The sequence below is a fragment of the Aspergillus glaucus genome (assembly GCF_001890805.1).
Source record: "Aspergillus glaucus CBS 516.65 unplaced genomic scaffold ASPGLscaffold_7, whole genome shotgun sequence".
NCBI lineage: Eukaryota > Fungi > Ascomycota > Eurotiomycetes > Eurotiales > Aspergillaceae > Aspergillus > Aspergillus glaucus.
The window spans coordinates 451,288-477,904 of NW_019170459.1; the positions used below are offsets into that span (position 1 = coordinate 451,288).

General features: G+C 49.6%; 9 protein-coding genes across 9 annotated transcripts in view; 5 read left to right on the forward strand and 4 right to left on the reverse strand.

Moving 5' to 3' along the window:
• Positions 1–3,510, forward strand: part of ASPGLDRAFT_65531 (LipA and NB-ARC domain protein) — a gene marked incomplete at both ends in the record, with an annotated part of 4,922 nt that extends 1,412 nt beyond the window's left edge. Inside the window, one exon of the mRNA XM_022548907.1 lies at positions 299–3,510. Coding sequence (XP_022402244.1) covers positions 299–3,510 — 3,212 coding nt within the window. The remainder of the gene's footprint in view (positions 1–298) is intronic.
• A 1,011-nt stretch (positions 3,511–4,521) lies between these two features.
• On the forward strand, positions 4,522–4,869 carry ASPGLDRAFT_24567 (uncharacterized protein; the record flags this gene model as incomplete). The annotated part of the gene is made up of 1 exon (XM_022543400.1): positions 4,522–4,869. One exon carries the CDS (start codon positions 4,522–4,524, stop codon positions 4,867–4,869), a length of 348 nt encoding a protein of 115 aa, XP_022402245.1.
• Positions 4,870–5,394: 525 nt separating this feature from the next.
• ASPGLDRAFT_123807 (uncharacterized protein) lies at positions 5,395–6,939 on the forward strand (the record flags this gene model as incomplete). Its single annotated transcript, XM_022540430.1, has 6 exons — positions 5,395–5,481; positions 5,536–5,706; positions 5,779–5,931; positions 5,991–6,071; positions 6,122–6,575; positions 6,635–6,939. The coding sequence occupies 6 exons, from the start codon at positions 5,395–5,397 to the stop codon at positions 6,937–6,939; spliced, it is 1,251 nt and encodes a 416-aa protein (XP_022402246.1).
• Positions 6,940–8,961: 2,022 nt separating this feature from the next.
• ASPGLDRAFT_124029 (aromatic ring-hydroxylating oxygenase subunit alpha) lies at positions 8,962–10,270 on the forward strand (the record flags this gene model as incomplete). The annotated part of the gene is made up of 2 exons (XM_022540451.1): positions 8,962–9,800; positions 9,853–10,270. 2 exons carry the CDS (start codon positions 8,962–8,964, stop codon positions 10,268–10,270), a joined length of 1,257 nt encoding a protein of 418 aa, XP_022402247.1.
• A 2,676-nt stretch (positions 10,271–12,946) lies between these two features.
• Positions 12,947–14,758, reverse strand: ASPGLDRAFT_123925 (MFS transporter; the record flags this gene model as incomplete). The annotated part of the gene is made up of 3 exons (XM_022540442.1): positions 12,947–13,190; positions 13,251–14,369; positions 14,421–14,758. 3 exons carry the CDS (start codon positions 14,756–14,758, stop codon positions 12,947–12,949), a joined length of 1,701 nt encoding a protein of 566 aa, XP_022402248.1.
• Positions 14,759–15,460: 702 nt separating this feature from the next.
• ASPGLDRAFT_45530 (putative mitochondrial methylglutaconyl-CoA hydratase (Auh)) lies at positions 15,461–17,119 on the reverse strand. The gene is made up of 2 exons (XM_022546268.1): positions 16,285–17,119; positions 15,461–16,222 (listed from the first exon to the last, which is right to left on the reverse strand). The coding sequence occupies exons 1-2, from the start codon at positions 16,638–16,640 to the stop codon at positions 15,652–15,654; spliced, it is 927 nt and encodes a 308-aa protein (XP_022402249.1). The 5' UTR covers positions 16,641–17,119; the 3' UTR covers positions 15,461–15,651.
• Positions 17,120–17,520: 401 nt separating this feature from the next.
• Positions 17,521–18,170, reverse strand: ASPGLDRAFT_45531 (uncharacterized protein). Its single transcript, XM_022546269.1, has one exon. It carries the CDS (start codon positions 18,143–18,145, stop codon positions 17,609–17,611), a length of 537 nt encoding a protein of 178 aa, XP_022402250.1. The 5' UTR covers positions 18,146–18,170; the 3' UTR covers positions 17,521–17,608.
• Positions 18,171–19,235: 1,065 nt separating this feature from the next.
• Positions 19,236–22,685, reverse strand: ASPGLDRAFT_146912 (uncharacterized protein). Its single transcript, XM_022541899.1, has 2 exons — positions 22,556–22,685; positions 19,236–22,478 (listed from the first exon to the last, which is right to left on the reverse strand). The coding sequence occupies exons 1-2, from the start codon at positions 22,634–22,636 to the stop codon at positions 19,371–19,373; spliced, it is 3,189 nt and encodes a 1,062-aa protein (XP_022402251.1). The 5' UTR covers positions 22,637–22,685; the 3' UTR covers positions 19,236–19,370.
• A 155-nt stretch (positions 22,686–22,840) lies between these two features.
• ASPGLDRAFT_81251 (uncharacterized protein) lies at positions 22,841–26,340 on the forward strand. Its single transcript, XM_022550107.1, has 2 exons — positions 22,841–23,464; positions 23,550–26,340. Exons 1-2 carry the CDS (start codon positions 23,247–23,249, stop codon positions 25,852–25,854), a joined length of 2,523 nt encoding a protein of 840 aa, XP_022402252.1. The 5' UTR covers positions 22,841–23,246; the 3' UTR covers positions 25,855–26,340.
• The last annotated feature ends 277 nt before the right edge of the window (positions 26,341–26,617 follow it).

Sequence of the window (26,617 nt, forward strand, 5' to 3'; positions counted from 1 at the left end):
AAAAAAAAAAAAAAACTGTCTTCAATCTGTCTTGAGCGATGATATCCTGTTTTATAAACAATGTATTATGTGTTTGCTTTGCTGCATTTGATGAGATCAACATAGTTTTTATACAGTCAGACCATTGCTGACTTCCTTTTCTTCTTAGGTAGTGGTCTCATCGCTCATCCCGATTTTCCAGACGTGCGCCCTATCTCCCACGCATCCCCAGTGGCGCAACCTGTAGTGGTCTATGTGCCCCCCCCAGGAGGAGCGAGTGCTTCTGCGCCAGATCCTGCTTCTAGCGTCGAGCTTCCAGCCCCAAGTGAGCCTTTCTTCATAGTACCGCCAGGGTTTCATCCAAATGCGACCTTTTATGGCATGGAAAAGGAACTTCGTTTGATGGATGATCGTCTACACAAGGCCAGGAAACGCGTTGATCGTCTCACTGCGGTTCTTATACACGGAGTACCTGGTTCCGGAAAAACACATTTAGCACGACAGTATATCTGGGACCAACGCAAATGTTACCCTGGCGGCATCTTCTGGGTGGACGCCAAATCACGCCAGTCAACTTATAAATCCTACTGGGAGATTGCTCAAGCGGCCTCCCTGGCGCCAGATGACCAACAATTCGAAGAGTCAGAGGCGACAACACCGCAGCAATTTGTATTCGAAGTTCGTGATTGGTTTCAGGCTCGGGAGGAATGGCTTTTGATCTTCGATGGCATTACTTTCGATCAGGATGAGGATTTGAACCATTTCAAACAGATCCTCCCCTTTAGGCCAAGGTCAAATATCATCTATACCTCTATTGACAGAACGCTCGCAAGGAAGCAGCGCCTTTTCGAACCATACTGCCTGACAGTTCCACCCCTTGAGGAGGAAGATGCTTGCAAGCTTCTCTTCAAAGATATTGGTGTCAAGAATGCGGACCGCTCCCAAAAAAAGAAAGCGATCGCTCTGGTCAAACACTACGAATGTCTCCCTTTGGCAATACATGCGATCGGCCATCGCCTCAGTGCGACGGGAAAACCAATCGTTAACTACCATATAAACTCACACTTGACAGACGAAAAACTTGCGGAACCTTTTCTGAGCATCATGCACGATCTCTATCGTATGGAGCACTTTGCCGCGTTGAACCTCATCAACTTATTGGCATTCCTTGGTCACCAGGTCCCAGTCGGATTAATTAACATGGGACGAGGAGCTCTGGAATCCTGGGATGTCGAGGTCATGACCAGCAGTAGACCTGGAGATCGCCCGGAGATTGATGCCACACTGGGAACTCTGATCCGGTATGGACTCCTGGAAAGGACTGCCAATTCACCCAAGCAACAGCAGAGCTTTGCATCGCAATCGGATGGGGACGAGACACTCGAATCGAGCGTGCAGACACCGGCGTTGTCAGAGTCACAAACTGACAGCAATGAGGATGCTTCTAGAGATTCGTACTCTGAGACAAGTCCGGGACCCGGTGCTATTGACGTCATTAGAATCCACAGCGTTGTGCAGGGTTTCTGCCGAGATGAGCTTAAGATCATGGATAAGGAGCAGGCAAGCCAGCCGCTAATGGCTAGCATCGCAAGTTTAGGGCCTGGCTCTACGGGATTCTACGACTCGTGGCTTGTCGTCACCACGAGCATGTTTTGTGCCTCGTACGAAAAGGCAAAAACCAGAATGGGCGCCATTGATTATGGCGGCATGGTCAAAGACTACCGGGAATATGAGACGCATGGATCACGCTTGCTGGATCACTACCCCAAAAAAACCAGGAAGATTTCCAAGGCGCCAGTAACTGTGCGTCAAGCTCACGAAGACCTGACCCGGACCATGGGGAATATCCGCGGCGAGCTTCGACGCCTCTCACGCAGCTCGACCCAAGTAGCACCGCCAAAGCTCAAGTCCGTTTTTGATCGCACGAGTAGCTCGTCTTCATCATTGCCTGACTCTTCTTCGAACGAAGAGAATTCGCCGGAGCCAACGCTGAATCTGGGTGACATCAAACTCGATCATGTGGAGTCGCCACAGGAGATCATTAATTTGGAGCTATTCCCGCCGCATATCTTCCGAGAACCCAGTCGTGACCAGGAGGCCGATGATGAGAGTGAAGTCAATGTGAGGAAGCCAAAGCGAGGTACGCCGCTTTCGCAGATGGTCCGGGAGGCACGTAGGCCTAGGCCTGCTGCGCCCGTCCTCAGGGTCTTCCAGGTACATGGACATAATGTGCCCGGCAGCAACTTGGACAGGGGCCGAAGAGGCTCGCAAGGCTCAGCAGTTGAAGCGCTTGCGGCTGTTCATCATGGAACACCACCGTCGTCTCGTGATAGCAATGTGGACTTGGCTGTTACTTCTCCATCGGGAGAAGAGAACATACCAACCTATGCGACTGTCACGGCATCGAGGCGCACAAACGAGCTCATTCACGCGGCGAAGCGTCGACCATATTCACCTCCTGCCGGACGCCCTGCCTCGAGGGCGCCTGCCAGATCGTCCGCAGAGTCCTTGGTCAGTCGAAGCAGCCATATCGCACCATTCTCCCCGGATTTGAGACCGGAGCGGATGAGTCACTCTTTGTCTAGTGAGGCTGGTGCTGACCTAATTGCGCAACATTTCGAATCTTTGGAGATGAAAGAGGCTCAGTATCAACAACTTCATGCTTCTACAACACTGAGACCCCATGAGCCGGCTGGCGACTTGTCTGGAAGCGTTTCATCCATCTTCGCTTATGGAAACCAGTCGATGCATATTGAAGGCAACCAGGATATCAGGGAGTCCCGACGCATGAGCGGGCAATCTCGATCGGGTCTTGTTGGACAATCAGCTACGCATTTGATGTCCGTTCATCATCCGTCTGCGTTTATGCCAGGTTCCTCTCCACCCTCAATGACCGACATGAACATGCCGGGCTATCACGCCAACGCCAACGCCACCGATCCAATCCCAGCCGCTGCTGAACCAATGTCGCGAGGACCATCAGCGAACTCTCGCCAATCCTGGACGACGGATCCAGTTCTCTACCCTCCACCTGTGGTCCCTCACATCCAGCCAAATGCTGGAACGACAGCAGCGCCAATGCCCATCAGCCCATTCCCCCAAATGGTCCCCGAGCATCCAGCAGTCTCCGGAATGGGCAGCTGGATCAGTGAACTACCACCGCAGCCAGCACCCAGCGCAGCTCTTCACCCTGATTCCGCCTACGCGTCTCCGCCACCACCACCACCACCACCACCACTACCGCTTGAACCCGCACCCGCACCCGCGCCTGCACCGAGGATGTATTTCGGTGGCCAGCCTGTGGATCTTTCGGGAGCTAGACATCGGTTGTACGGTCATTCTTCGGTTCCGGCCCCGGCTCCGTTCCCGTTCGCGTCGCCGGCAAACATCGCGACGTACCAGTTGTATCATCCGAATCTGTCTACACCGATGATCCCGCATCCCCAGCCGGTTGATATGGGTCTTCCGAGGGGTGTGCCCGCGAGACGGGGACGAAGTGGGAGTGCGCCTGGGGAGGGGTGGGGACAGTGATGGGATTTTCTTTCCGGTGTTAGGATTTGCATTGTGCATTGTATTCTATTTGCATCTGCATTTGCATGATTTTTAAGGAGTCTCATTTCAACCAAACACAGAAAAAGAAAAAGAAAAAAAGACAGGATTATGCATGCATGTCACAGGACTGGAGTTAGGTTGGGGATCGGAGTTTTCGGGGTTACAGCTACACGGCGTTCGAAAACGGTTTTACAATGATAATATATTAATGAGATATGGCCAGGGATATTATGATTCGAGATGGATAGGACACGGAAGTGAGCAGGACAGTTTTGATGGTTTGTTTATTGGTGATATTTTATGGCGTTACTTTTACAGTGGTATAATGGTTAGGATAGGGTAATTAGGGAGTTTGCATAGTATGGGAGCAATGGAAACATAATATTTTCCTTCTTCACAGTTTGATTATAGTCAATAGTTTGATGGATATGCGGAATAAAGATATATCTGTCGGATGGCAACCAACAAGAAGTACAACGAAACAGGTGCACAATTCCACCGTCGTAATTTTCGTCAACGGATAGGGTTCGAATAGGCATTGCCATCTTGCAAGGGTCTCATCAATAGAATTATAGGACCACTTGTGTCGCCTCTTGATGTATATTGGCGTTCCGTATGTGCAAAGAATGCTAACACTGAGGCACGAACATCCACAGTTAACTGAATGATCACCAGCACCTTACCGGCGCCTCCTCTTCTAGGAAGGCTAGTGCCAATTTTGGTGATGATAGATACCTGTCAATGTCATGAAACAAAGGCCTGTAAAAGGGAGACTTTTGATTTGGCCTTGATGCGTGCGCCATGGGCGATTGTGTTTCTAATTTCGGTGTTGGCTTTATACCGGCTTTGGCTCGTATCTGACGGGCTCTTTGTTCATGCTTTTTCTGGGATGGTTGCGAGGATAGCCAGGCTTATTATGCTCCTCACGTTCAGGGGAAGTTCAAGGTTCACAAACTCCCATTCATAGACCACACGGGGAAGACTGCCTATATGGTCTTTTCAAATCTTAAGACCGTTCCACTACCACCGCTTTTTGCCTTTTTCATCTATTTCACGCATGCCATAGCCACTCCGGAGAACACGGATATGAGCGGCTTACTCCAGGAACTTAAGTCGCAAAAGGATGATAGACCGATGTTCCGGCTTGACATGCACTTTCTCCCTGGGGAGAAAGCCGTTCGGGAGAACTACAAGAAACAAGACCAAGTGTTCAAAATGCGTCGACGTTATGACGTTCACCCACCACCTGGAACCGATTTTGAGCTCCCCGTGATGGTGAGGAAGTATGACGATCTGGGACAGGCGCTATTGATTTGTTCGAAAAAAAGGCCGGCGTAAGGGTCAGCGCACATTGTGCCTTTTGAAATCCGACCGGAGAAGCAAAGGAAGGAGAAGGAATGATCTGCCGCCATTTCAGGCCGAGAACCACCCCATAAACGAGTCTAGTCCTGCCTATAATCCTAATGATCCTCGCGAGTCTGTTCACGAGATCATAGCGAACGCGCACTCGAATAATGGGTGTTGGTTCTGGTCTTGGAACAAAGCTACCAGTTGGGGCTGGACTGATTGGTAGCCCCGTAGTGCCAGGCAATTTGTACAATTTCTAAATCTTCTCTCCATTATCTTTTCCGGTCTCCATAAAACCGCATTTACCACAGAATACTTCGCGTGAAGCCCTAGTTACCATTTTTGGAAAATATCCCGAGAAGATCTTTATCTCCGACCCCAAAAAGACTTCGGCATTTTCGAGCTCCGAGTCCGGGCGGCATCCCGCGACATTCATATAAAGAGGAATAGACGACCGCGAAAAGCTTATACATTAATTATAGACTTCAGCTTCTGTATATCACTCGACTCTCCAATATGCCATTAAAAATTGTCATCGTTGGCGCCGGTCTGGCCGGTCTGGGCGTTGCCATCGCCCTGAATCGACAGGGGCATGATGTTGAGGTATCCCGTATGTCTTCTATTCTGCGGTAGTAGATTGTCTAACAGATATAATAGGCCATTGAACAATCCGGCTTCCTCAGTGAAGTAGGCGCAGCGATTCATTTGGCGCCGAATGCGACCCGCATCTTGAAGGACTGGGAATGCGATTTCGACAGCTTACAGCCAGCTCCATGCAACCAACTTCAAGTGTGGAATGAAGCGGGGAGCCAAATTCGATTTGAATTGGTATGTCTTGTTTTTACTGTACCAAGTAATTACATGCTTTGACAGTAGATTAATTGACCGGTGTGGTGACAGGTGACGAAAGAGCTCCAAGAAGCCCTGAATATCTCCGATGAATGGCTTCTTACACATCGTGTGGATTTGCATAATACGCTGAGGGCTGCTGCTGCGAAGGAAGTCAATGGAAAGAAGCCTCTTATCCGGTTGTCATCGCGCGTGGCATCCGTGGTGAGTAAACTCTTTTCCGCAAAATGCTATAAAAAAGACGCTCACACTAAAACCTACAGGATGCGGAGGCTGGAGTGGTCCTGTGTGAGGATGGAACTAAGTATACTGGCGACTTGATTATCGGTGCGGATGGTATTCACGTAAGTCTCTGCATTTAACACCATGCAGGCCTGCTCGCTGACAATGCTAGTCCCGAACTGTACGCGCAATAACCAGCGAAGACCAACAAGAATCCACCGGCCAGGACTGCTTCCGATTCTTAGTCCCTGTATCCAAAATGATGGCGAATCCCATTACCGCATCTTTTATAGAGCGGATCAGACTTGACGGAATGCATGCATTCACGTCGTATGACCGCAAGCTCGCGGTTTACCCCTGCCGTGGTGGAACTCTACTCAATGTGGCTGCTATCCATCCGTCAGGTTCTCAGGGTACTACTAGGGTAAGACAATCGTCGTGGTTGGATGGGGGAAGTTTGGACCAGTTGCTGAAGGTCTTTGAAGGATTTGGGCCGGAGTTGCTGGAGATGTGCAGAATGGCTGAGGATATTAAGCTGTGGAGTTTGGGGTCTCGAAAGCCCCCTCACATCTTCTTCAAGGACAAGCTGGTCCTAATTGGTGATGCAGCGCATCCTACCCTCCCTCGTGAGTCACTCCTCTATCGCTATCTACTTCACACTGTTTCTAATCGTTAACCGAACCAGACCAAGGCCAAGGCGGCGCCCAATCTTTCGAAGATGGAGCAGCACTAGCCGCCGTCCTCCCAGCAAACACAACGACAGAGCAGCTCCACCAACGACTCGAAATGTACAACCAAGTCCGCTATACACGTTCGCTGACGGTGATGATCCTGTCCAGGATGGACGACGGGCGGCGGGGTGAGATGGCAGATGAGTTGAAGAAGTATGTGCCTGATGCGGAGGTTCCGGAGAATATGTTTTCATTTGCTTGGAATTCGTATCCGGCGAGGGAGGCTGAAGTGTTGTTGCAAGCTGCGGAGTGTGCTTAAATATAGAACCCGGTGAGTGTGAGATCTTGAAACTGATAGACTTGTATAGTTTTCTCACGTATAATTAGCATTTGTCTATTGTTAGTCGAGGTTGACTGACTTTGAAGCGGATTCTGATGCCTTGCGCCATTTATAATGGACTCGGGCCATCGCTTCCGTCAAGGTGGCATCAACCATCCCATATCGTTGCTCCTGATATAAGCATTTCAAATCGGAAACTTTGGGAAGCCCCCAAGGCAAACACATTACTATGCCCTAACAATGAAAGCCTACTTGACGCCACCTTTTCTGCCTATTCTTCAGCATATATAAGAATGAAAGTGAAGTCAAAACCCGTGACACCTCATCAACTACCAACATGCCTCTAATATCGCCGTCTTCGAGCTAGCTTTGGCCAAAGAATTCTCGCCACTTGTTCAAATCCATCAAAGAGCTGAAGCGCCTCGTCTCGCAGAAAGTCATCAGATTGGATCAATATGAAGAAGACCAGTATCTCTCTTTCTGCAATGTCAGCCCCGAAGATTTCCATAAAATCGAAGAGAGCAGAGAGAATCACTCCAGATACACTTCCCAGATATTCAGACCTTACTTAGTCATAAAACTCACCATCACAGCATCCGAGAAAGCGCACAGAAGCTTCGGAACCGGAATTTCCGTCAAAGCCATTTCCAACATGGGAATGGACTATGACGAGTTCATGCCGATTGGAGCTTCGACGACTATCGGACAGGGCTCCTCATCTAAAGAAGGAGACCCTGGATGGACTAATTTGAATGTCAGATCTGGTGCGGCGGATTGGCCTGGCCTTGTTATTCAAGCTGGTGCATCTTGCTCTGGTGCCGGCTATGAGGGTGAGTGTCTGGCATGTTTGCAAGCGGATGCTAGGTGGTTGCTCGAGCACTCTCAGGGACAGATTAATATCGTCCTTCTCATCTGAATTGAACCCGCAAACAAGAGGGTTCCCATCGAGGAATGGATCTCTGGTACCCAGTCCACCAGCTTGCGCTTCAACGTATTGCGTTCAGCGGAAATCAGCATCGATTAAAGCACCATCCCGGCTGTCATTACCGGTGCTCCATTGGTTCTCGAGTTCGAGAAAGTGTTTTGTCGTTCTGCGAATCGTCCACAAGGAAAGGATATCGAGTTCGATGAGCGGGTGTTGAATGAATGGGCCAGGACTCTGTTCGTTGGTTTGTAAATTGCAATGTGTGTGAGCACTCGCTGTCTTCTTAGCCAGTTTTTACCATAGGATTTCTTTCAGTACAAATCACGCCTTCGCGAATTTCTGGTATCCATACGTAGGTACACTGCTAAGCCCCATGTCCGCTCGCTTCCCTATATCCGATACTATACGTAAAAGGAGGGCGAGAGGACCGGGGCTCTCTGACAATTTTGTTTTGTTGAGCATGTGCGGGGTTTATCTGAATATAGGGAAGCTCCATTAGATACCGATGTAGCCCAAGAAGGGGGAATCAGTTGTTCAGGGCATTCATGGTGAGTTCTTCCACCCCATGTCACTAGTCCGAAAAAGGAAAAGGCAATGAGAGCAGGGATCGGGTGTGTACCGAAGGCTAAACCACCATCTCGGATAGCTCATCCGATGCATGTCAAAGCGAACGGCATTGTAACGATAGCACTCGGTCCAAAGAGAAGCTAACGTGTTTCTCGCAGCCGTCATCATGATAACCTATACCGATGCATGTCTCGGGACCGTATCAATTGCTATCACTCACGGAGCTCTTCAAGACAGACACATTCTGTTTGGTCTTATTGGCTGTGTAAGGATCCGGGGAATACATTGCTTGCATGCGGAGTAGCGGCAACAATCAGGAGATACGCTCTGAATGATGCCGATAACATCTAGGGGTTTATATTCCCGATTGGGACTAATGGATCCGATGGACCACAGCAGAATATATGTATTTAAAGATGCATGGTCACTACGACTTTCGAAATTTCTCTACCAGATCTTCAGACGCAATCACACTTATACTCTACTGTGACTTTTTTCTAAAGACTATCATGGCCTCAATGCTGCACTACCTTCGCTTCGGCAACAACGCCTCCTCCAAGGAAGAAGCACCGCCAGCCAAAAACACTCCTGTGCGTGCTTTGCCCGCGTCATGGTACACCTCGCAGGAGATGTACGAGTTGGAGCGCCGTGCCATATTCTCTAAAAGATGGCTTTTTATGACCCATAGCTCTCGGATCAAGGAGGCCGGCGACTGGCTCCGCTACGAACTTGCGGGTTTCGACTTCATCATTATCCGTGACCGCCAGAACAACATCAACGCTTTCCACAATGTATGCCGACACCGCGCGTATCCAGTAATCGAGAAGCAGGGTCAAGGAAACGCCAAGATCATCGCTTGCCGATATCACGGCTGGTCCTACGGACTCAATGGCAAACTGGCCAAGGCTCCCGGATACCAAGAGCTGGATGGATTCAACAAGGAGCAGAACAGTCTCTTCCACATCCACGTCAAGGTCGACGTCAATGGCTTTATCTGGGTCAATCTGGACGCGAAGGAAACACCCAAAGTCTCGTGGGAAGAGCACTTCAAGGACGTTGACAAGCAAGAGCGGTACAAAGCTTACAACTTTGACGACTACGATCTCAGCCATACCTATGAGTTAGAGGGCCACTACAACTGGAAAATCCTGTCTGACAACTTCAATGAATGCTACCATTGCCCTACGACGCACGCGGATATTCCCGAATTTCTCAACCTTGACTCTTTCGACAGCGACACCAAAGACGGACATATCCAACACCATTGCGTTTCTACACCAGAGCAGCTAGCGAGAGGTTTGTACACTGCCAGTACCTACTACTTCCCCACGTCTGCCATGGTTGTCTCGTAAGTGCTCTTCCACAATAAATTCCCAAGCAGAAAGCTCTAACGCACGCAGGCCGCATTTCATGATGATCCAAAAGTTCCTCCCTAAGGGCCCGAGCACTTCCATGATGGCCTACGAAATCTACCGAAATCGGAACTCCTCTGAAACCGACTTCAAACTGATCAGCGACATGTACGAACGGGTCATGAGAGAAGACAAAGTCCTATGCGACAACGCACAGAAGAACCTCGACCGAGGAATCTTTACCAATGGCCAACTGCACCCCAAGTACGAGAAAGCGCCCCTCTTCTTCCAGAGCACAATCCGCGAGGTCATCACGGAGCATTATAACCACGAGAAAGCCGAGGAACAGGAGATCTGGCCGGCGAGGCCGCAGGTACCCTGCGACACGCAGGTGACTGAGAAGGATGAGGCACTTTGTGGGGATCTCTGCTGCCGAGCTCCGAAAGAAGAGACTTTGGTTTGGTGATGGTATTGACTGTCGGCATGGGGCTATGTTGTTTCCGCTCGTTTTTATTAGTTTTGCAGGCTTGTTCTTCTTAGCTAGCCCTATATATCAATTTCATTCGGCGACAAATCTATTTTTGAGACAAACATTGTGGTTGTATTAAACAGTCAATGCCTTCCAGAATAGTTCAGCAACGACATAGCCCAGCATAGCACCATCTTTGGGCGACCTAGCCCCCAACTGGGTAAGTATTTCGTATCAATAATAGAGGCCACTTTATCCCCAAACCCAAACAGTGAATAAAGGAGTGCTCCCCATCGTCTTTCTCCGTTTTCCTTTTTGTCCCTCTCCTCAACCTCACCTCTATTCATATTTATTCCTGCCCGTCGAAAATGAAAAGTTTCCCTAATCAATGATGATATGCTTTCAATACCGCCATTCTCTGAGCAAGCTTTGACTGGAACCCTTCCTGTCCAACTTGTCCCTGACACATTCTGTGGAAACTAGCTCACAGCACCTTAAAAGCTTTTGCAGCAAGACCAGCCCTGCTATGAGATTCTGGAACAGTCTTCCTTGTGTTGAAAAGTTTCGTGAAATGATATACTTCACCCGAAAATGACACCGCGTGTTGATATATCGGGACGAAGGTACAGGATACTCGAGTAATTGAAAGTGCTCAAAACAGAAACAAGTGGATTTACAGTAGCCACTTAAGATGAGTGGTCTGACAAAAGCCCAGTGTGTTGACAACGGACACAACTGAGACCGAATCTACGTGACATGAACACCATTAACATGGATGCAAGGACATGCCTAATACGAATAAGAAAATGGAAAGACATGCATTGCCGTATCACCGGGGTTATAATGCATTCACGGCTAGCACGCCTCACTACTTGTCTCTTCGTTTGGAATGCAATGGCTGATAATCGTCCTGTTCATCTGCGGGGAAAATGGGTCTTCTTGGACAATAAACCCATCGCTCATTACAGCTGTTCGCAGCCGTCCTTCCAGCTCTGAACGAGAAGAGAGCATCGGGTACGGCATAATCTATGCTGAAAGGTTTGAATACCAATTCAGAGAAGTTTTGGGCTAGCTACTATCGAACATATAATCGCCCATGGAAATTTGCACCACTTTGAAAGAATATCGCGTCCATAAGATCACTGGCATCTCTTCTTCGTGTCTCACAAATTTTGATTGAGCTCCAAAATGAAAAGTCCAAATCACAGCTTTAGAAAACCAGACCTAGGCGTCTCTTTTCAAACGCCAAGTACCAACTAGTATCCACCTATGTATGACTGGATCCGGAAAAAAAAAAGACGGAAAACCCAGAAGAGCCAGCTCGGGCATCTTGTCACGCGTTATATTTCCTCCTTTTTTCTCCTCCAAGCAAGTCTGACTTGAGAGTTCTTCACCGTGTGAACTCGACGCTTGGGACAATTTTACGGCATCGTCTGTAGAGGTGGAACATTTGAAATAGGCCCGTACCTTTCAGCAAAGATCAGCCTCGAGACTTTCAGAGAAACAAATCGATGCGAGGAGTGATCCCTCCATGGCACCATTCACGTGCTTATCTTGATGCCATCGAGACGTTGTCAGTCAGTACCTTTTCAGTTGCGCACGAAAAGAACACAGAAACCTGGAAACGAGAATTGGAGCCAGAGCATTCCTTCCATAAAGGTGGGTTGCAATGAGTTTATGCATCATAATGCGGTCAAGAAGGAAAGGTTCAAGGAGGAAGCCTTAGGAATACGTTAACCAATTTCCGAGACCAGCCAAGAATGCCTGGTCTCTCTTAGTAGTTGAGGCAGGCATATCAGACTCTTTGTTAGGTCTGATATGATGGACCCGGCACCTAAAGCGGGAGGTTGACGTCGTGATTATCATCCGCATAAATCTTAACAAGAGAAAGCTATTGATAGGTACTTCTTGAGGAATGGGATCTCCTATCGAGCCAGGCTCGATTTTGTCCGGAACAGGCCCATCAGAACTGCACCTGTCGAGACAGACCAGAATACTTATCTTTCAGTCATAACTGGCGCGCCTCTCATTCTGATCCTTGAGAAAGTTGTTGGTCGAGATTCGAACCCACCTCACGAGAAGGACATCAAATTCACGGAGGAGGAGCTTGATAAGTGGGCCACAGCACTGTTTGTCGGCATCTGAATGACCGGAAATCCCACCGCGGATGTTAGACCGCCCTGCTGGCTAAGAGAGCTAGGACAGTTTTGCTAGTGAAGGTTCATAAGGATACAGATTGCCGGTGCAAAAAAGGGATATTGAAGTTCAAAGACCCCAGACGTCGTTACCAAAACCGCTGTCAAATAAGAAGGGGAAAGGCTTTTGTTTTCGCCTATCAGTTCTTGAGTCGAGCTACATGGTGCGTACGAAGCACACCTATGTGACGGGTTGAATTCGAGAACGTCAATCCAGTGTTGCTTTCAGTCCGCCGATTCATATTTCATGCATCTATCTCTAATTCGTTCTAGCATCTGAGACATTCGCCGTACAAATCTAATCTAACCTAATCTAATCTAATCCATAATAAACATTAATAACTTTTCAAGCCAGCCAACCAGATAACCAATCCAACTGCCACATTATTAAGTATTGTACCAGGGGTATATCGTTCGCATATTATAAATAAAGCCACGAAGATTGCGAAGCAAAAGTCGCTTCTTTGGGGGTATATATTTAAGCTGGGGAGCTTCCATCTCCAGGTCCATCATCAGTAGGAGCCAACCGACTCTTTCTGCGGAGAAGTCGACCCCAAGCCAAGAACGCCAACGGGATGGGCACGAGGATAGCGGCGATACATCCCAGTAGAGTGCCTGCCCATTGGATGCCTAGGTTCTCGAACATTTGCGTTGCGAAGAGGGGGAAGACGGCCCCGACGCAGGATCGCATCATGGTGTTTGCGGCGAAGGCGGAGGCGGCGCTGTACACATTGTTAGATTAGAGTCAAAAGAGATGGGAAGGAAGGGAGGAAAAGGCTTACAATTGAAGATAAGTGTCAAGGAGGTAGTTGAAGCATTGCATGAAGATCGTGATGATACCGAAACCAACCATTCCACCCGCGACGATAGGCACCATCCAGTGAATCGAGGTGGTCCAGCCTGTCCAGCCGAACCAGAACAATCCAGCAGAGAAAGCGATACCACCGACGATACACGGGGGCAAGCGCCATTCCGGAATAGGAACGTTGTTGTTCGCTGCCAGTTTCCGGATATAAGGTCTCTGGAACGACAGCACGAACGCGCAAGCGAAAATTTGTCCAACAGTCAGGCCGATGAACGGTAGGCCCGCATTACCGCCGCTCATGCCGTACACGCCTGAGAAGACAACCGGGTAGGCCTCGAGTAGGGCATAAGCCAGGCCGTAGATGAACGACATGTACACGGTGACCAGGAAGGCAATCGGTTCGGTGAAGAGGATACGGAAAGGACGAGCCAGGTTCTTGGTGATGAGTTCCTTGATGGTGATTTCGATTTTCTCCTGTCGGGCGTGGATAGCCCAGTTCTGTGTCTGGCGACGGAGAAGTCCGGCTTTGTGCACGAGAACGACGGGCGCGTAGGTCTCTTGTGCGAAGATAATAAGCAGGAGCACGTTGAAGAAGCCGACAAAGGCCGGGATGTAAAACACAAATCGCCAGCCCAGGTAACTGTACGAGATGTAACCCGTGACAAACGGCGCGGTGTACGGTCCCATGAACATCGCCAGGGTGTACATGGCAATGGCAATTCCACGGTGTGTGTTATTAAACAAGTCCGACAAACTCGCTGGAACGAGCGTCACTGGACTAGCAGCGAACAAACCAGCGAAGAAACGGCACAGCATCAGGGTCTGAGTGTCTTTCGACGTTGCGCAGGCAATTGTGAAAAGACTGAATCCAAAGAACCCAACAACTAGAAGCCATCGACGGCCATACAGCTCCGAGGTAGGAGCCCAGAACACAGGCCCTGCGGAGAAACCCAGCACGTACAGCGTGGTACCCAGGGCACCTACTTCCTGACCGAATCCAAATTCCTTGCCAACGAACGACACCGTAACGGGGAATGCAGCACTCTCGAAAGAGGTCATCAGCGCGCAAAAGGTGAGCAGCGATCCCAGCAGTACTCTGCACTAGTCAGCTTCAATTCTCATCATAGTAACGGATAGAAAGACATACCTCCTCTTGAACGGCCAGTTCTGAGGATGCATCGGATCATCCGATCCCTCAAACTCAACCACATACTCCTCCGCATCAGGCATGCTAGGAGGGAACGGCTTCCCAGCACCCATAGGCAGCCATTGTTCCCGCGGCGTCCGAACCCGGTGTGTACTCGACCCAACAGTCTCCTGCTGCTGCAACCGATAGGTGTTGATGCGCTCCAGGGCTACTTCGTCCTGGGTATCTTCCGGGGCCACGTTCGCACCATACCGGTGCCTGAGGCCTTCAAATTGGTCCGCGGCGGCAGAAAACGTGCTGCCGGTCTCGGGCGTGTGATCCGGTTCTTTCTCGCTCATTTTTGATATCTGAATCTGCTGCTCCGGTCACTCCGTACTCGCCTTATACAAACCCGATTAGAAAACTTGTCAAGGCCACGAAAACAGAAACGCTGGCATCTCCCTCCGACTTTAACGCCTGGATTTTTTTTTTTTTTTTTTTTTTTTTTTTTTTTTTTTTTTTTTTTTCTTTTATTGGAGTCTTCTGGGGCCGAGTCGGAAGACCGGCATCTCTATTCGGATCGGCGAAACAATGTGTTCCGGGTCGGTCCCACTGCGGGCGGGGGGGTGCCGATGGCCAATGGAGGCCCCGGCATTAGGTCGGAATAGGGTTGGTGTGGAGTGCAGAGAACAGCTTAACCGCGGAATTAATTCCTCTGCGGTTGGCATCGGCAGAGTGTACTTTCATATCAGTAATCTATAGAAGATTGACCACCGAGAAACTCGGGCTTCATGTTAGAGCTCAGAAGTTCGATTGTGCTCTGTACCAGTCTCAGCCTTACGCGTACATGGCAGACGACAAACGGGCGTCTGCATAAGCCACGAGTACATCTGTACAAGTATGTAGTTAGTTATGACATGGCTGTTACTAATACTAAAATGCTCCTATTGGACGCCATATATCGCAAAGTCTACGAGTGCTTGCTTACTGACTGCCGACTTCCGAAATATCTGCTTTACTAATGCTGTCCTTATGCTATCATCATGGCGAGAGCACGTGGTTTATGCTGAAACACTCGATGGTAAAATAGCGAGAATATGAGCACAGATAGATCAGCAAGTCATATAACTAGTTAGTGAGCAAAAAAACTAATCCTGCGCACAGACTGGACACTTAGACAATAAGAATATACAATTCAAGTAGCGGCCAATACAGACCACAAACAAGCAAGCCTTGGCCTAATCACAACATCTCACCGACCACGGAACGCAGGCTTCCTCTTCTCAATAAACGCCCGAAGAGCCTCAATTCGATCGTCCGTCTCCATAACTCCATCATAAGCTTCATTCTCCGCTGCCTCCCCGCGCTGATACCCCTGCACAGCGCTCAACGCTTCCTTAATAGCCACAGGACCTCCCTCACAGATATCCATAGCCAACTTGATACTCTCCTTCAACACCTTCTCCCGCGCCACACCTTCCTGTTGCTCTTCTTCCGGCAACACCTCGACCAGACGATCGCACAGTCCGATGAAGTAGGATTCGGGACCCGACACGCGACGGCCTGTGAGGATCATGTCCCGTGCGCGGTTTACTCCGATGAGCGCGGGTAGACGGTAGGTACCTCCTGCGCCGGGGATGATGGCTAGACGGGTTTCTGGGAGACCGACGATGGTCGAGGAGCTGAAGACACGGAAGTGGGTTGTGAGGCCGAGTTCGAGACCGCCACCCAGAGCGACGGAGGAGATCGAGGAGATGGTGGGAATTGGGAGTGCAGAGATGTCGCGGAATGTGCCTCGGAGTTTGGCGAGGAATTCACCCACTCTTTATCGGGCGGTTAGCTTTGCGGTGACATCGTGATAACCTAGATCAGAAAACAAACGTACTCAGCCTTGCTCATTCCAGCACGCTCCTTCAAGTCCGCGCCCGCGCAAAAGGCCTCATCCGAGCTACTGGCAAGAATCAGTGCCCTCGTCGGGCCCGTGCCCCCCTCGGCCGATATCGACTGCACTTGCTTCGTCAAACTATCCAGCAGGCTTTTCGAGAGCGCGTTCCGAGCATTGGGTCTGTTCAGAAGCAGGACACGGATATTTCCCGAGCCAGGAGCTGGGATTTGCTGAGTTTTGATCACGTCATTGTCGGAGCTGGTGCTGTAGGAGTGTCTTGTGAGGGTGATGCGGAAGGACTGTACGGAGGTGGTTCGGAGGAGGGGAGAGGAGAGGTGGATTAATCGAGGTGCCATTTTGTTGTGGTACGGGTACCTAATGAATTTATTGAATATAATAGCCAGTGAGGGAGCGGATGGTTTAAAGAAGAGAGGTGGTTGAGAATTGTCGTCCCGAGGAACAGAGCTCCGAAATCCGCAAGGCGGCGTGGGGAAAGCTTTTTGCGGGGAGAAGGAACCCGTGCATAACCGACTATCTACTACAGTATGTACACACGAATAGCTATGGCAAGAAAGAGTTGTATTCTGCTAACAGCTATACCAAAGCAAGTACATGTCTCGCTATTTAACAGCTGCCGATATAACCTCAAGAACGACTGTACCGGTGTTATTTCCCCCAGGGTTCTCAGGGTTATGATTCACCTTGGTTGCATAAAATCCAACAGGTGTAGTCCCCGGTGCGATATCCAGGTCTTTCAGAGAGTAATCATATGGTAGATTATTACCACCCTTATTCCCGGTCCATACACAGTCTTCACGATTGGTAGAAATCCTGTACCATACGGGAATATTGGGGTTGGCATCTTCAACCACCACCTTCACAGACTGAATTCTTTCTCCTCCTGGTCCATCGATCTCGAAGTGTTCCTTATCATACAATCGACTCCCCAAATCAAGGCTTGAATTGGACTTGGATTCGTTGTTGTAGTAAAAGAAAAGAGCGTAACACGTATTAGCCCAGGTAGTGCCAACATCAATCCCTGTCAGAGAAGGAAGGCGACTTCCATCCTTGTTGTCGAAAAGGGTTCACATGAAGGGCCGATAACTAGTATCCAGAGGATCGATTCCATAGCTTGAAAGGTCGCTGAAATGGAGGCCTTCTGGGGGTTTTTCTGGGAACCACAATGCATTCTGCATGAGATGGTCCGTCCATGGTATTTGCGTTGTTCCTTTTCTGCTGGGGAGACTGGGTGCTTAGCTCCAAGCGATAAACTGACCATTCTATGTTTCTGTACAGGTAAGTCTGATATCCCATGCTCCAGATGTCAGGGGATGTAAGTGCAACTTGCAGTGAAACAAGCTTCAAGAGCAGCAACATTTTCCTTCAGTATGAGACGATTCGTTATGCTGGCTGCAGAGGAATTCCCGATCCACAATGTAGCAGGCTCATCAGCATCAAAAATTATCCTGAGGGCATGGATTCCCTTATCATTCATGGCAACTTCAAATGCTTTGAATGATTTGACCTGATATGTGACTCGATTTCCAGGGATCATGTGTCCCAAACGGATTGGCGGCTGGTCGTCTGTGTCTGAAATCAGCTCTATCCCTGTGACATACTCATCGCCCCTGGCGGATTTGTTCTGTCTTGTTGGAGGTGAACAATCATTAGTATTCTTGCCCATTATCTCCTTGGTGAAGGATATGGAAATTGAACTCAGTGATGATGGTATGAAAGCAGTTTGTTCCACAAATTTCTCATCATATTCCAAATTCCGCGCCTGTACTCCTTTCCAGTTCCAATCAGAAACATTCAAATCCTCACGACCAACACCCAACGTGTTCGATAGACTGCTCTTCATGATAAAATCGCGAATCCAGCGACATCGTCCCCAGAGATTCCTCCTTGAAGTCCAATCAAGCGGAATATGGTGCACGTTAGTGATGTGATAAATAAGTCTCCAATCCCTCCGCGAGCGCTTCTTCGCATGAATAAGCGTCTTAAGAACAGCCATAAAATCCCGCTCACTGTCAATCTCGAACCTTGCCTTCCAAAATCCCTTCTTGCTGAAAAACAACTCCCCCATAGAGCGCGAGACAAGCCGTAAGCGGTAGAAGTCCAGTATCGGCATGTACGCTGCTATCACCTCGCGCATTTCCAGAGGCAATCTCGCGAAACTGTCTCCGTTTCCAATTGTTCTTAACTTCTCCTTTCGCTGTTGAGCCACGGCGTTACTGGGCTGTGGTAGATCATCTAGTGGTCCTAAATTGTTGGTGAAGATGTTTATCGGTGCACTAGGGTCTTCTTTTTCGCTCAGTGAGATACCCGGGGCCTTTTCTCCTGAATGTACATAGTACATCCTGAAGCTTTTTTCCGGCCACCATTGAAGAAGATCCCCCAGTTGGTTCAGAGGCACAGGCGCGTTATAGAAATAACCCTTCAGGATCTTCCAACAAGCTTCGTGAATAATGAACGTTGTCAAAGCATCGTTACTCAGAATCATATCAAACGTCAAGAGCTGGGGGTCGAGCTCATTCTCGTCAGCTAGAAGCTTCACCTTGCTCCCATCTCTTTCCGACTCATATGTGCCGCCGGCGGTTATGTGATATTCATCGGATACCTTGTGTACTGTATGAATTGGATGTGTCAGGTTAGGATGGAACTATGTCGGGTTCGAGAGGGGAGGGGGCTATGTATAATGTACACGCCCGCACTGTTGTCGTCCAACCAGACAAACCAGTACTAAATCCACAGAGTGAACATGAACAATAAGCCTGTCGGTATGGGAACATCTTGATGAATTCTGTTCCTTAACAACTGTCTGGCGTGTCAAAGGTCAAGTACCAGATAGGGATATAAGATATAAAGTAGATAAGCAGTGGAAGGCAGCGTGATGAAAAAGGGCAAAAAAAAGAATAGGATATTAGAATGATCCAGAAGTATTGTTGTCGCCTCCGAGTGAATAGCTGCCTGACGCATTGCATTACGCGCACTCAGCATCGTTCTGAATTATGCCTGTATCCAAAGTAGATAAACATAATTGAACATAAGACATATAATTTTATACAATATCGTACACAAGAAATCTATAATCGTGTGTCTCTATTTACATAGTCCCGAACCTCCTCGTCACTCGGCCACCCATCCCACAGAGGCGTCTCTGTAATTATATCATACGCCTCTTCCACCAAAACATCCGGAAAAACCAGCTTCTCGGGGTCATTCGAATCACGTAGAGATGGTTGGCCCCAAGGAGGACCTTCGATGAATACCCGGGCGGCAACCAGGGTACGCCGCATCATCCGTTCACCATTCAGATATTCATCAGCAGCTTCCTTCAACGTAGACGCGTGGTTGCTCATCCACTGAAGAAGATTGAGAAGGCCGGTGTTATCCCCAGCTATCCCGAGAGCCCTAACAAAGGCGTGGAGAACGGCGGGTGAAGGGACGTGGAGCATGGAAGGAACAGTCTCTTGAGGATCTGTAGTGGTCTCTTCAGAGAGCATAAAGTCCTCATGGAAAGGAGAAGTAGCTGGGTCTGGCAGAACAAGTCGGTCGAAATATAGTTTCAAGATGGGAGGTCCAGCATCCGTCATGTCCTCGAATGTATCACAAACCCAACCAAGGTGAGGCAGACTTCCGTTCCGTTTGGCATGGATGATGAGCTCTAAACCATCTTCAGCCGCCATTGGATGCCGCTTCCCTGAAGACACCGCTCCTGCGTAGGTGTTGCAAAGGATCTGGAAGCCTTGAAGTCCCATCTCTATTTTCCGTTCTTGCATCAATTTCGCGACTTCCAGGACTTCATGCCAGGCAAGGACACGCTGAGTTGTCCGGCTCATCTTGCGGTAAGGTACGGTGATGCGGTCTGCGCCAAGTGTTGAGAGAAGTCGAATCCACGGCAAGGGATGTTGCGAATTTCGCAGTTTGATGAGCTGGACCGCGTGTAATAGCGTCATGGGTGGTTGGAGATCCTCACCGGTCTCTGAACTTTCAAACAGCGTTGTTGAAGTCCCCGCATGTCTCCTCGCTCGATAGTGGCCCATCACAACTGGGAAGAGATCTGCCGTACGAATATCGGCCCGAGCCAGGTAGAGTGGATTGAAATTCGAATATTTACAGAGAAATCCGACAAAGGACGAGAATAGGCTGTTAGACAATCCGGTCAAGGTCTTCTGCTGTTGGAAGCTATGATCCCCATAGCCTCGCACGGTGCACAATGCCTGGATTTGATCGTTAGATAGGTTGCTGGAACGGAGGTAATCCAGGCCAGATCTGAAGCTGGGTGTAGCCCAAAGAAGTAATTCCAAGAGCTTCCCGGATGGCCTAATTCCATCAGAGAGCATCCGCCTCAGTAGTTCGTCCAGGGTTGGTGGCTCTGTGTGCACATACATCAGATCTCGAGCAGATGCTGGTTCTGGGAATATCTCTGGCCCATCACCCGGCAAGGCGCCACTGGTCTCGTCGAAATGGGCTTCAACTGCTTTTCGACGGAATATAAGCTTCTCCGCCATCGCCGTATAGATGCTCAAACGAGGAGAAAGGCCCTGGCCTTGATATGAGAGAAAGCACGCCCAAGCCTCTCGCACTGTACGCGTAGCACGGATGCGAGCAACCCAGATGGCCTGGTCGTCTTGTGTGCTCCCACGAGGCTCGGGTAACGACTGTGGTCGACGCATCAGCGTCCGAGTTTGAATTGTTGGGCTTCGATCCGTGTCCCAGCCAGCAAAGATGGACGAAACTTCTTCCCAACGTGTATGGGAATAGCCGGCCTCTTTCATCTGAGTCATTACTTGCATTGCCCGACTCGTCATTCCCTCAATCCCCCGGTGGGAGTCTATTCCGAGTTTCTCTTCCTTCCATGGCGGCCAGGACGGGGCTTTGAGCTCAGCCGCCTGTCGCTCAGCTAGTGTTTTTTTATGTGCCAGTTGAACTGCGATTACACCTTGATAGCCTCGTCGTGTTACTGGGAGGACCGGTTTATGGCTCGCCATGGCCTTGAGTAGTTCAAACTGGGCTTGCTGCTGTATCGAAGCGGACACAAAAGGACCTGGTTTGGAAGGCAATGAAAGTAACCAAAGACATAGGTTGAATTTCTCAGCCCGATACCGATTCATACGCCCCGCGGAAACTTCTGAACAATTTTCCTGGGCTTTTGAATGTAACAGAAAATCGGCAAGTGCACGAGCAATGGTCAGTTGCGTTTGTGGCCAAACTTGTCGAGCATGGCGGAGTAAGCGAATGACTGATAACATGCACGTGCTGGCATCAATTGGGGAGTCGCGTTTTCCCGATTGAAGCTCCATCATACTCCCCGTCTTCATCTCTATCGACCTCAGGGCGGAACGGAGCGTTGGGATTGGTTCACCACCCATGAGATGTAAAAAATAGATGAGGATCAAACGAAAAGTTCTCGTATCAAACCTTGACCTTCGCAGTAGCATCAGCGGGATGAACGTGGGGACTTTTCGGACAGCACCATGGTGCAGATTTCCTTGTTCTCCTTCCAAGGCAAAAATCCGAAGGATAGCATCATAGACCGTATTGCTCTTCAGTATCCATGCCCAGGCCATCACATCTGCAATACCATATTGCCGGGCCGCTAGATACTCAAGATGTCTTTCGCAGAAAACCTCCTTCAGCGCGCTGTCCAACTCGTGTTCTGTATGGATATCTCTCGTTCGGTCCAGAATCGGATCAACTAGTCTGAGATACCCAGCTAGAATGGTTTGGAAGGAGAGTCGACCTGGTTTCTTGAGTACATCACTCGGTTGCTGGGAGAGAAGATGCGGGTTTTGCAAAACAGCCGTCAAGTAATCTGACGGAGTTGGATCGATAGACTGTTTGTGCCTCCTTCGTTGGACCGATGTTCGACGCCTTCGCTGCAATTCACTCTGTTTGTTTTCTGTACATTGTCCTCGTCCACTGCCCCTCTCTCTGTTTGAATTCGAGGGTGAATAAAACTGATTCAACTGGGATTGGTGCCGCAACTTGTCCCACCAATCGTTCAACAACTCTCGTCGAGTATTTTCACTCCCGCCTCGTTTCTCATTTCGGGATTCGGGTACCGGAGAAGTCGTGCTGTGGGCAGAAGTCAGGCCGCGGCGCCCGGATCGAGGATGTAAAGGCGCATTGCGGAATCTCGCGGCTGTTGTCTGGTATATAGCGGTAGAAGATTTATGTCGACGATTCTCCTGTTGCGTGGGTTTGTCATTAGCCGTACTGTACTACTAGTGAAAGCATATTGCAACTTCCGGGGGCATATACATACCTTGGACCAACTGAGCAATTGCGCCGCTCTCAGAGAGGACACTCCCGAGCGGCTTGAGGAATAATTCAAAACCGATGACATCCATGAATAGCTTCATAGACAGAGGCTGCAGTGAGGCCGGAGTATCCAGGGCATCGAGGTGATTTGACTACCTTCATATTCTCTTCCGTCAAAACTTCGCGGCCAAAAATGTCAGTCACGTGATAGATCGTCACGGGTCTTGGCGCGGCGCGCAATGGAGCAGCAGCGAGATCTCCTTCTCTTTCTGCCATTTCCCTTCTCGTTCCTGCTGCATCCTCCACGGTATTTGCGTCCTGCAATTTTTATGCATCTACTATCCCTTTATTTGAGGATCTGATACTACTTATTGGATTCTTCCCTCTTCAGTTGTGGCGCTGGATTATACCGTCGTAGTGGGATCCCTTTGCGAATCGAATCTCGCATTTATTGGCGCATCGTCGGCGTCGGAGGTAAAGGGCTCAACACCTTCCTCTGAGAATTGAACTCGTACCTTTTTGTCTTTTCTTATTTTGATCTTTTCTTTTCAAAGAATTCACCCCAGTCTGCGCCGTCACTTTTTTCGCCATAATTCACTGTGCGCCCACCGACCGTGTGTTTGCTCGGAAGACAAGATTCTGGATACTCGCGTTGAACGGGATAAATACGACCGCAAAGCGCGACTACCCACACTATGAGCGCAGATGAAGGCGCAGAGGCATCTAAGATGTCTGCCACGAACGGCGACCTCCATCCCAGCACTTCCGACTATCATGCGCTGGCGACGCCTGGCAAACGAAAGCGCGGATCGGCAGAGGAGAAATCCCAAGAGGGCAGTTCCTCTACGACGGAGTTGCAAGATAAGGAAGAGCTGCAAGAAAATCTACAAAATCTTGTGGAAATTTTGAGCAAGTGCGTGCTTCCCAACAGGATCCTGGATAGTGATGGTGGTATTATGTGACCTTTGGTACTCATGATAGCTAACGAGGAAGTTTAGAAACGACACTGAGCTCCAACTTCTTTCCTGTCCCTTAACGTTATCGCCCACAAAACCGCGATCGAAACGCGCAAAAGTTTCGACCGACAAGGAGGAAAGTGCTAGCATACATGAACGGGTCGCGACGGGTCGCTATACCACAGTCCAAGAGTTCTTGAGTGATATTGAAAAGGCGTCTTCCGCGGTTATTGAACAGAGTAAAACTCGGGCAAGTACTGATCAGGCCGATGGGTCGCCACTGACGGAGACGGTCAATCGGATCGCGGCATTCAAAAAAGTCTTAAACAGCCTTGTCCGTCAGGCGCATGTGAGCCAGAACAACATCAAGACGGAAGCGTCCGAAAGTGATCGGCAGTCACCAGCCAAGTCGACGCCGTCGAACGCGGAAGCTCGCACGGATAGTGCAGTCTTGACGCTCTTTGGTAACCCGTCGAATCCAAAGCAACTCTTTTCGAGCTTGCAAAAGTCTGTCGAGGTTCCATTATCTTCCGACAGTCCCGAAACGGCACAATACGTGGAGGTGCAGGCGCCGCTGCGTGATGTCGCCTTGCCCAATGGTATCACCACTACCAAGGTGACGTCAACTAATCTCGAGGCCGAATCCAAACAGCCCAAGAGGACCTTTCGTGAAGTTTTTGCTCCCCGTTCGGGGTTGCCCCAGCTGGAGCCTCCGCGCAGAGCTCGATCATCATCCCGCAGCACGTGGATCGACACCTTCGACGCTATGACCAACTACAAGTCGTTCCCCGGGGAGCGGAATAATTACTGCCTTGCACCTTTGCCCTCTGGTCAATGGCTGCAGTACGGTGGCGTTACATCCTCTCCTTCGTATTGGAATCGCAAGCAAAAACAACAAGATGAAGGGTATGCCGTTCCCAGACCCTATGAGGAGTCTTCGCTGGCAAGTGAAGAATCGCCCTCTCTGCTGCAGGGCGTATATTCGTCATTTGCCCCCTCTTTTGATAGCTCTGGGGCTGTTGTGCAGGCAGACTCTAAGGATCTAGTGTGGTGGGGCAAGCGAGGGACAAAACGACTGGAGACCTTGCTTTCGATTCCTTACGAGGAACAAGAGACTGAGGCAACGTCCACAGAGCAGCCTGGGAATATTGGCGAACTCGACGAACAGACTCTGGACGAGATGGTCAAGTCGTTCAACCCCGAGGACTTTGCCGACAATGTCACATCTTCGTCAGAAGAGGAAAAGAAGGAGAACGAAGAAACAAAAGAGATGAACGCATTGCTACGTGATGTTTCCGAGTTACTCGAAACACTCAGTTCGTATCAAAAGGTTCGCAATCTGGACGCATCGGCTCACGGTCAAGATACATCATCAGAACAGGGCGATCCAAATACACCATCTGACCCAGAGAGAACCGTCTACGAGACTTTGAAATCGAGCTTAGCCGCGCTTGTTTCGAATTTGCCGCCGTATGCAGTTGCTAAATTAGATGGCGACCAATTGGCGGAACTGAACATCAGCCAAAAGGTCTTGGTCGAGAACCAGGATTACCACGGCACAATGCAAAAGGACGACTACAGCCTCCAACAGGAGCGCCTCGCCGCACTAGCATCGAACGTTGGCAGCACAAACCGGACCTCGACGCCGACTGCAGCGCCTGTTGGACGTCCCAGGACCATGCAAGGATATAACCGTGTAGTCGCTCCTACTGCCCCAGGATACAACACGCCACAAGCCTATTACGGTGCCAGACAACCTTCCACGCCGGGAGGATACGCACCAGCACCATACGCAGGAAGCCGCGCACCGGGTACTCCATCGCAACGGCCTGGTTACCTCCCGCAATATTCCCAGGCAGGAACTCCGCAGACTGCTCCACAGATTCCGCGACAAGGATCAAACGGATATCCTATTACAGCGCAGCAAGCAGCTGCTCAAGCCTCCCCACAACCCTACACCCCTCGCGCTGCACAGCCAGGAGCCCACAACGCCCCGTACGTCTCAAGTCGAACTACATCCCCTCAGAAGCCGGCACAGTATAACACTCCTCAACCGCGAATCCCATACGTGGCTCCGCAGCAACAACAGCAGCAGCGGTATGTACCCCAGCAGCAACAGCAATACGCTAGTACGCCACAATCCAGCGGCTACTCCAACTCCGCGGCTGCTGTTACATATGCACGAAGTGCTGCTGAGCAAGCAGCGTTGATGGACCGCAACAAGGCACAGCTAGCTCAGCAGCAGAGCCAGCCGTCTACGACGCCGGGTGCTGCTTCTGCTTCTGGTTCGCAGGATCGGAGTATGACACCAGGAAGCAAACCGAATGGAACTCCGGTACCGTCATGAAATATGTATGGATATGTTTATGGGTTGGCAATCTTTGAGATGTGGCTTCCTTTTCTTGCCTTTCCTTTGATGCTTGTTCTATTATAATTGATTCAATTCCTCCGTCCTTTCCCTTACAGAATCACAATTATTAGACCAGAGCAGTGCTATGGTGCACTGCTACTATTGTTTCACTATTGTTCACATTGTCAACATTACAGGAACGGTTCATGTCTTCTTTACCTTGTCTTCTTCTCTGTCTTATTTTTTTATGTACTCAGCGTTTGGCGCAAATGATCAAGGCTAGATAGATAGTTTTGGTCTGGTGGTAGATGGGAATAGTGTCTTATTTTATACAGTTGTCGAGTCAATTTCGATGCTTGTTTCATTAGATGAAGAATTATTGTTGCTCTGCTATCCTTGCTTTTCTTTTCTTTTCTACAAAGTGGGTTTTATATCTGGCTGTATAGGTAGTAGAGCAAACACCATATGAGCACAAATAGAATCCATAGAGCACGATCCATAGCAATGTCTGACCACTGACTGGAATGTGGTGCCTGCAAGCCATGCCTTTTTGCACTCAATAACTATACTTTCAGGCTGGAATTGCTCACCTGCCCGGCATCGAGATCCTGGTCTGCCGTAAACGTGGGCTTTCCAGTTGAACGCCGGTTTGTAGAAAAAAAAGTGGCGTAGCAGTCTGAGCTCAATATCTATCCTGTGGAATGTGATGTTGGGCCGAAACGCCGGGGGCGATATAGTTAAGCGCCGCTACTTTAGGCTT

Bases quoted from the DNA above. Each gene is read 5' to 3' on its own strand.
- ASPGLDRAFT_45530 (XM_022546268.1), bottom strand. From the start codon at position 16,640: ATGGCACCTCGATTAATCCACCTCTCCTCTCCCCTCCTCCGAACCACC. The intron at 16,223-16,284 runs GTACGTTTGTTT...CGCCCGATAAAG, and splicing joins GCTGGAATGAGCAAGGCTGA to AGTGGGTGAATTCCTCGCCA.
- ASPGLDRAFT_45531 (XM_022546269.1), bottom strand. From the start codon at position 18,145: ATGAAGAGCAGTCTATCGAACACGTTGGGTGTTGGTCGTGAGGATTTG.
- ASPGLDRAFT_81251 (XM_022550107.1), top strand. From the start codon at position 23,247: ATGAGCGCAGATGAAGGCGCAGAGGCATCTAAGATGTCTGCCACGAAC. The intron at 23,465-23,549 runs GTGCGTGCTTCC...GAGGAAGTTTAG, and splicing joins CTTGTGGAAATTTTGAGCAA to AAACGACACTGAGCTCCAAC.
- ASPGLDRAFT_146912 (XM_022541899.1), bottom strand. From the start codon at position 22,636: ATGTCATCGGTTTTGAATTATTCCTCAAGCCGCTCGGGAGTGTCCTCT. The intron at 22,479-22,555 runs GTATGTATATGC...CCCACGCAACAG, and splicing joins AATTGCTCAGTTGGTCCAAG to GAGAATCGTCGACATAAATC.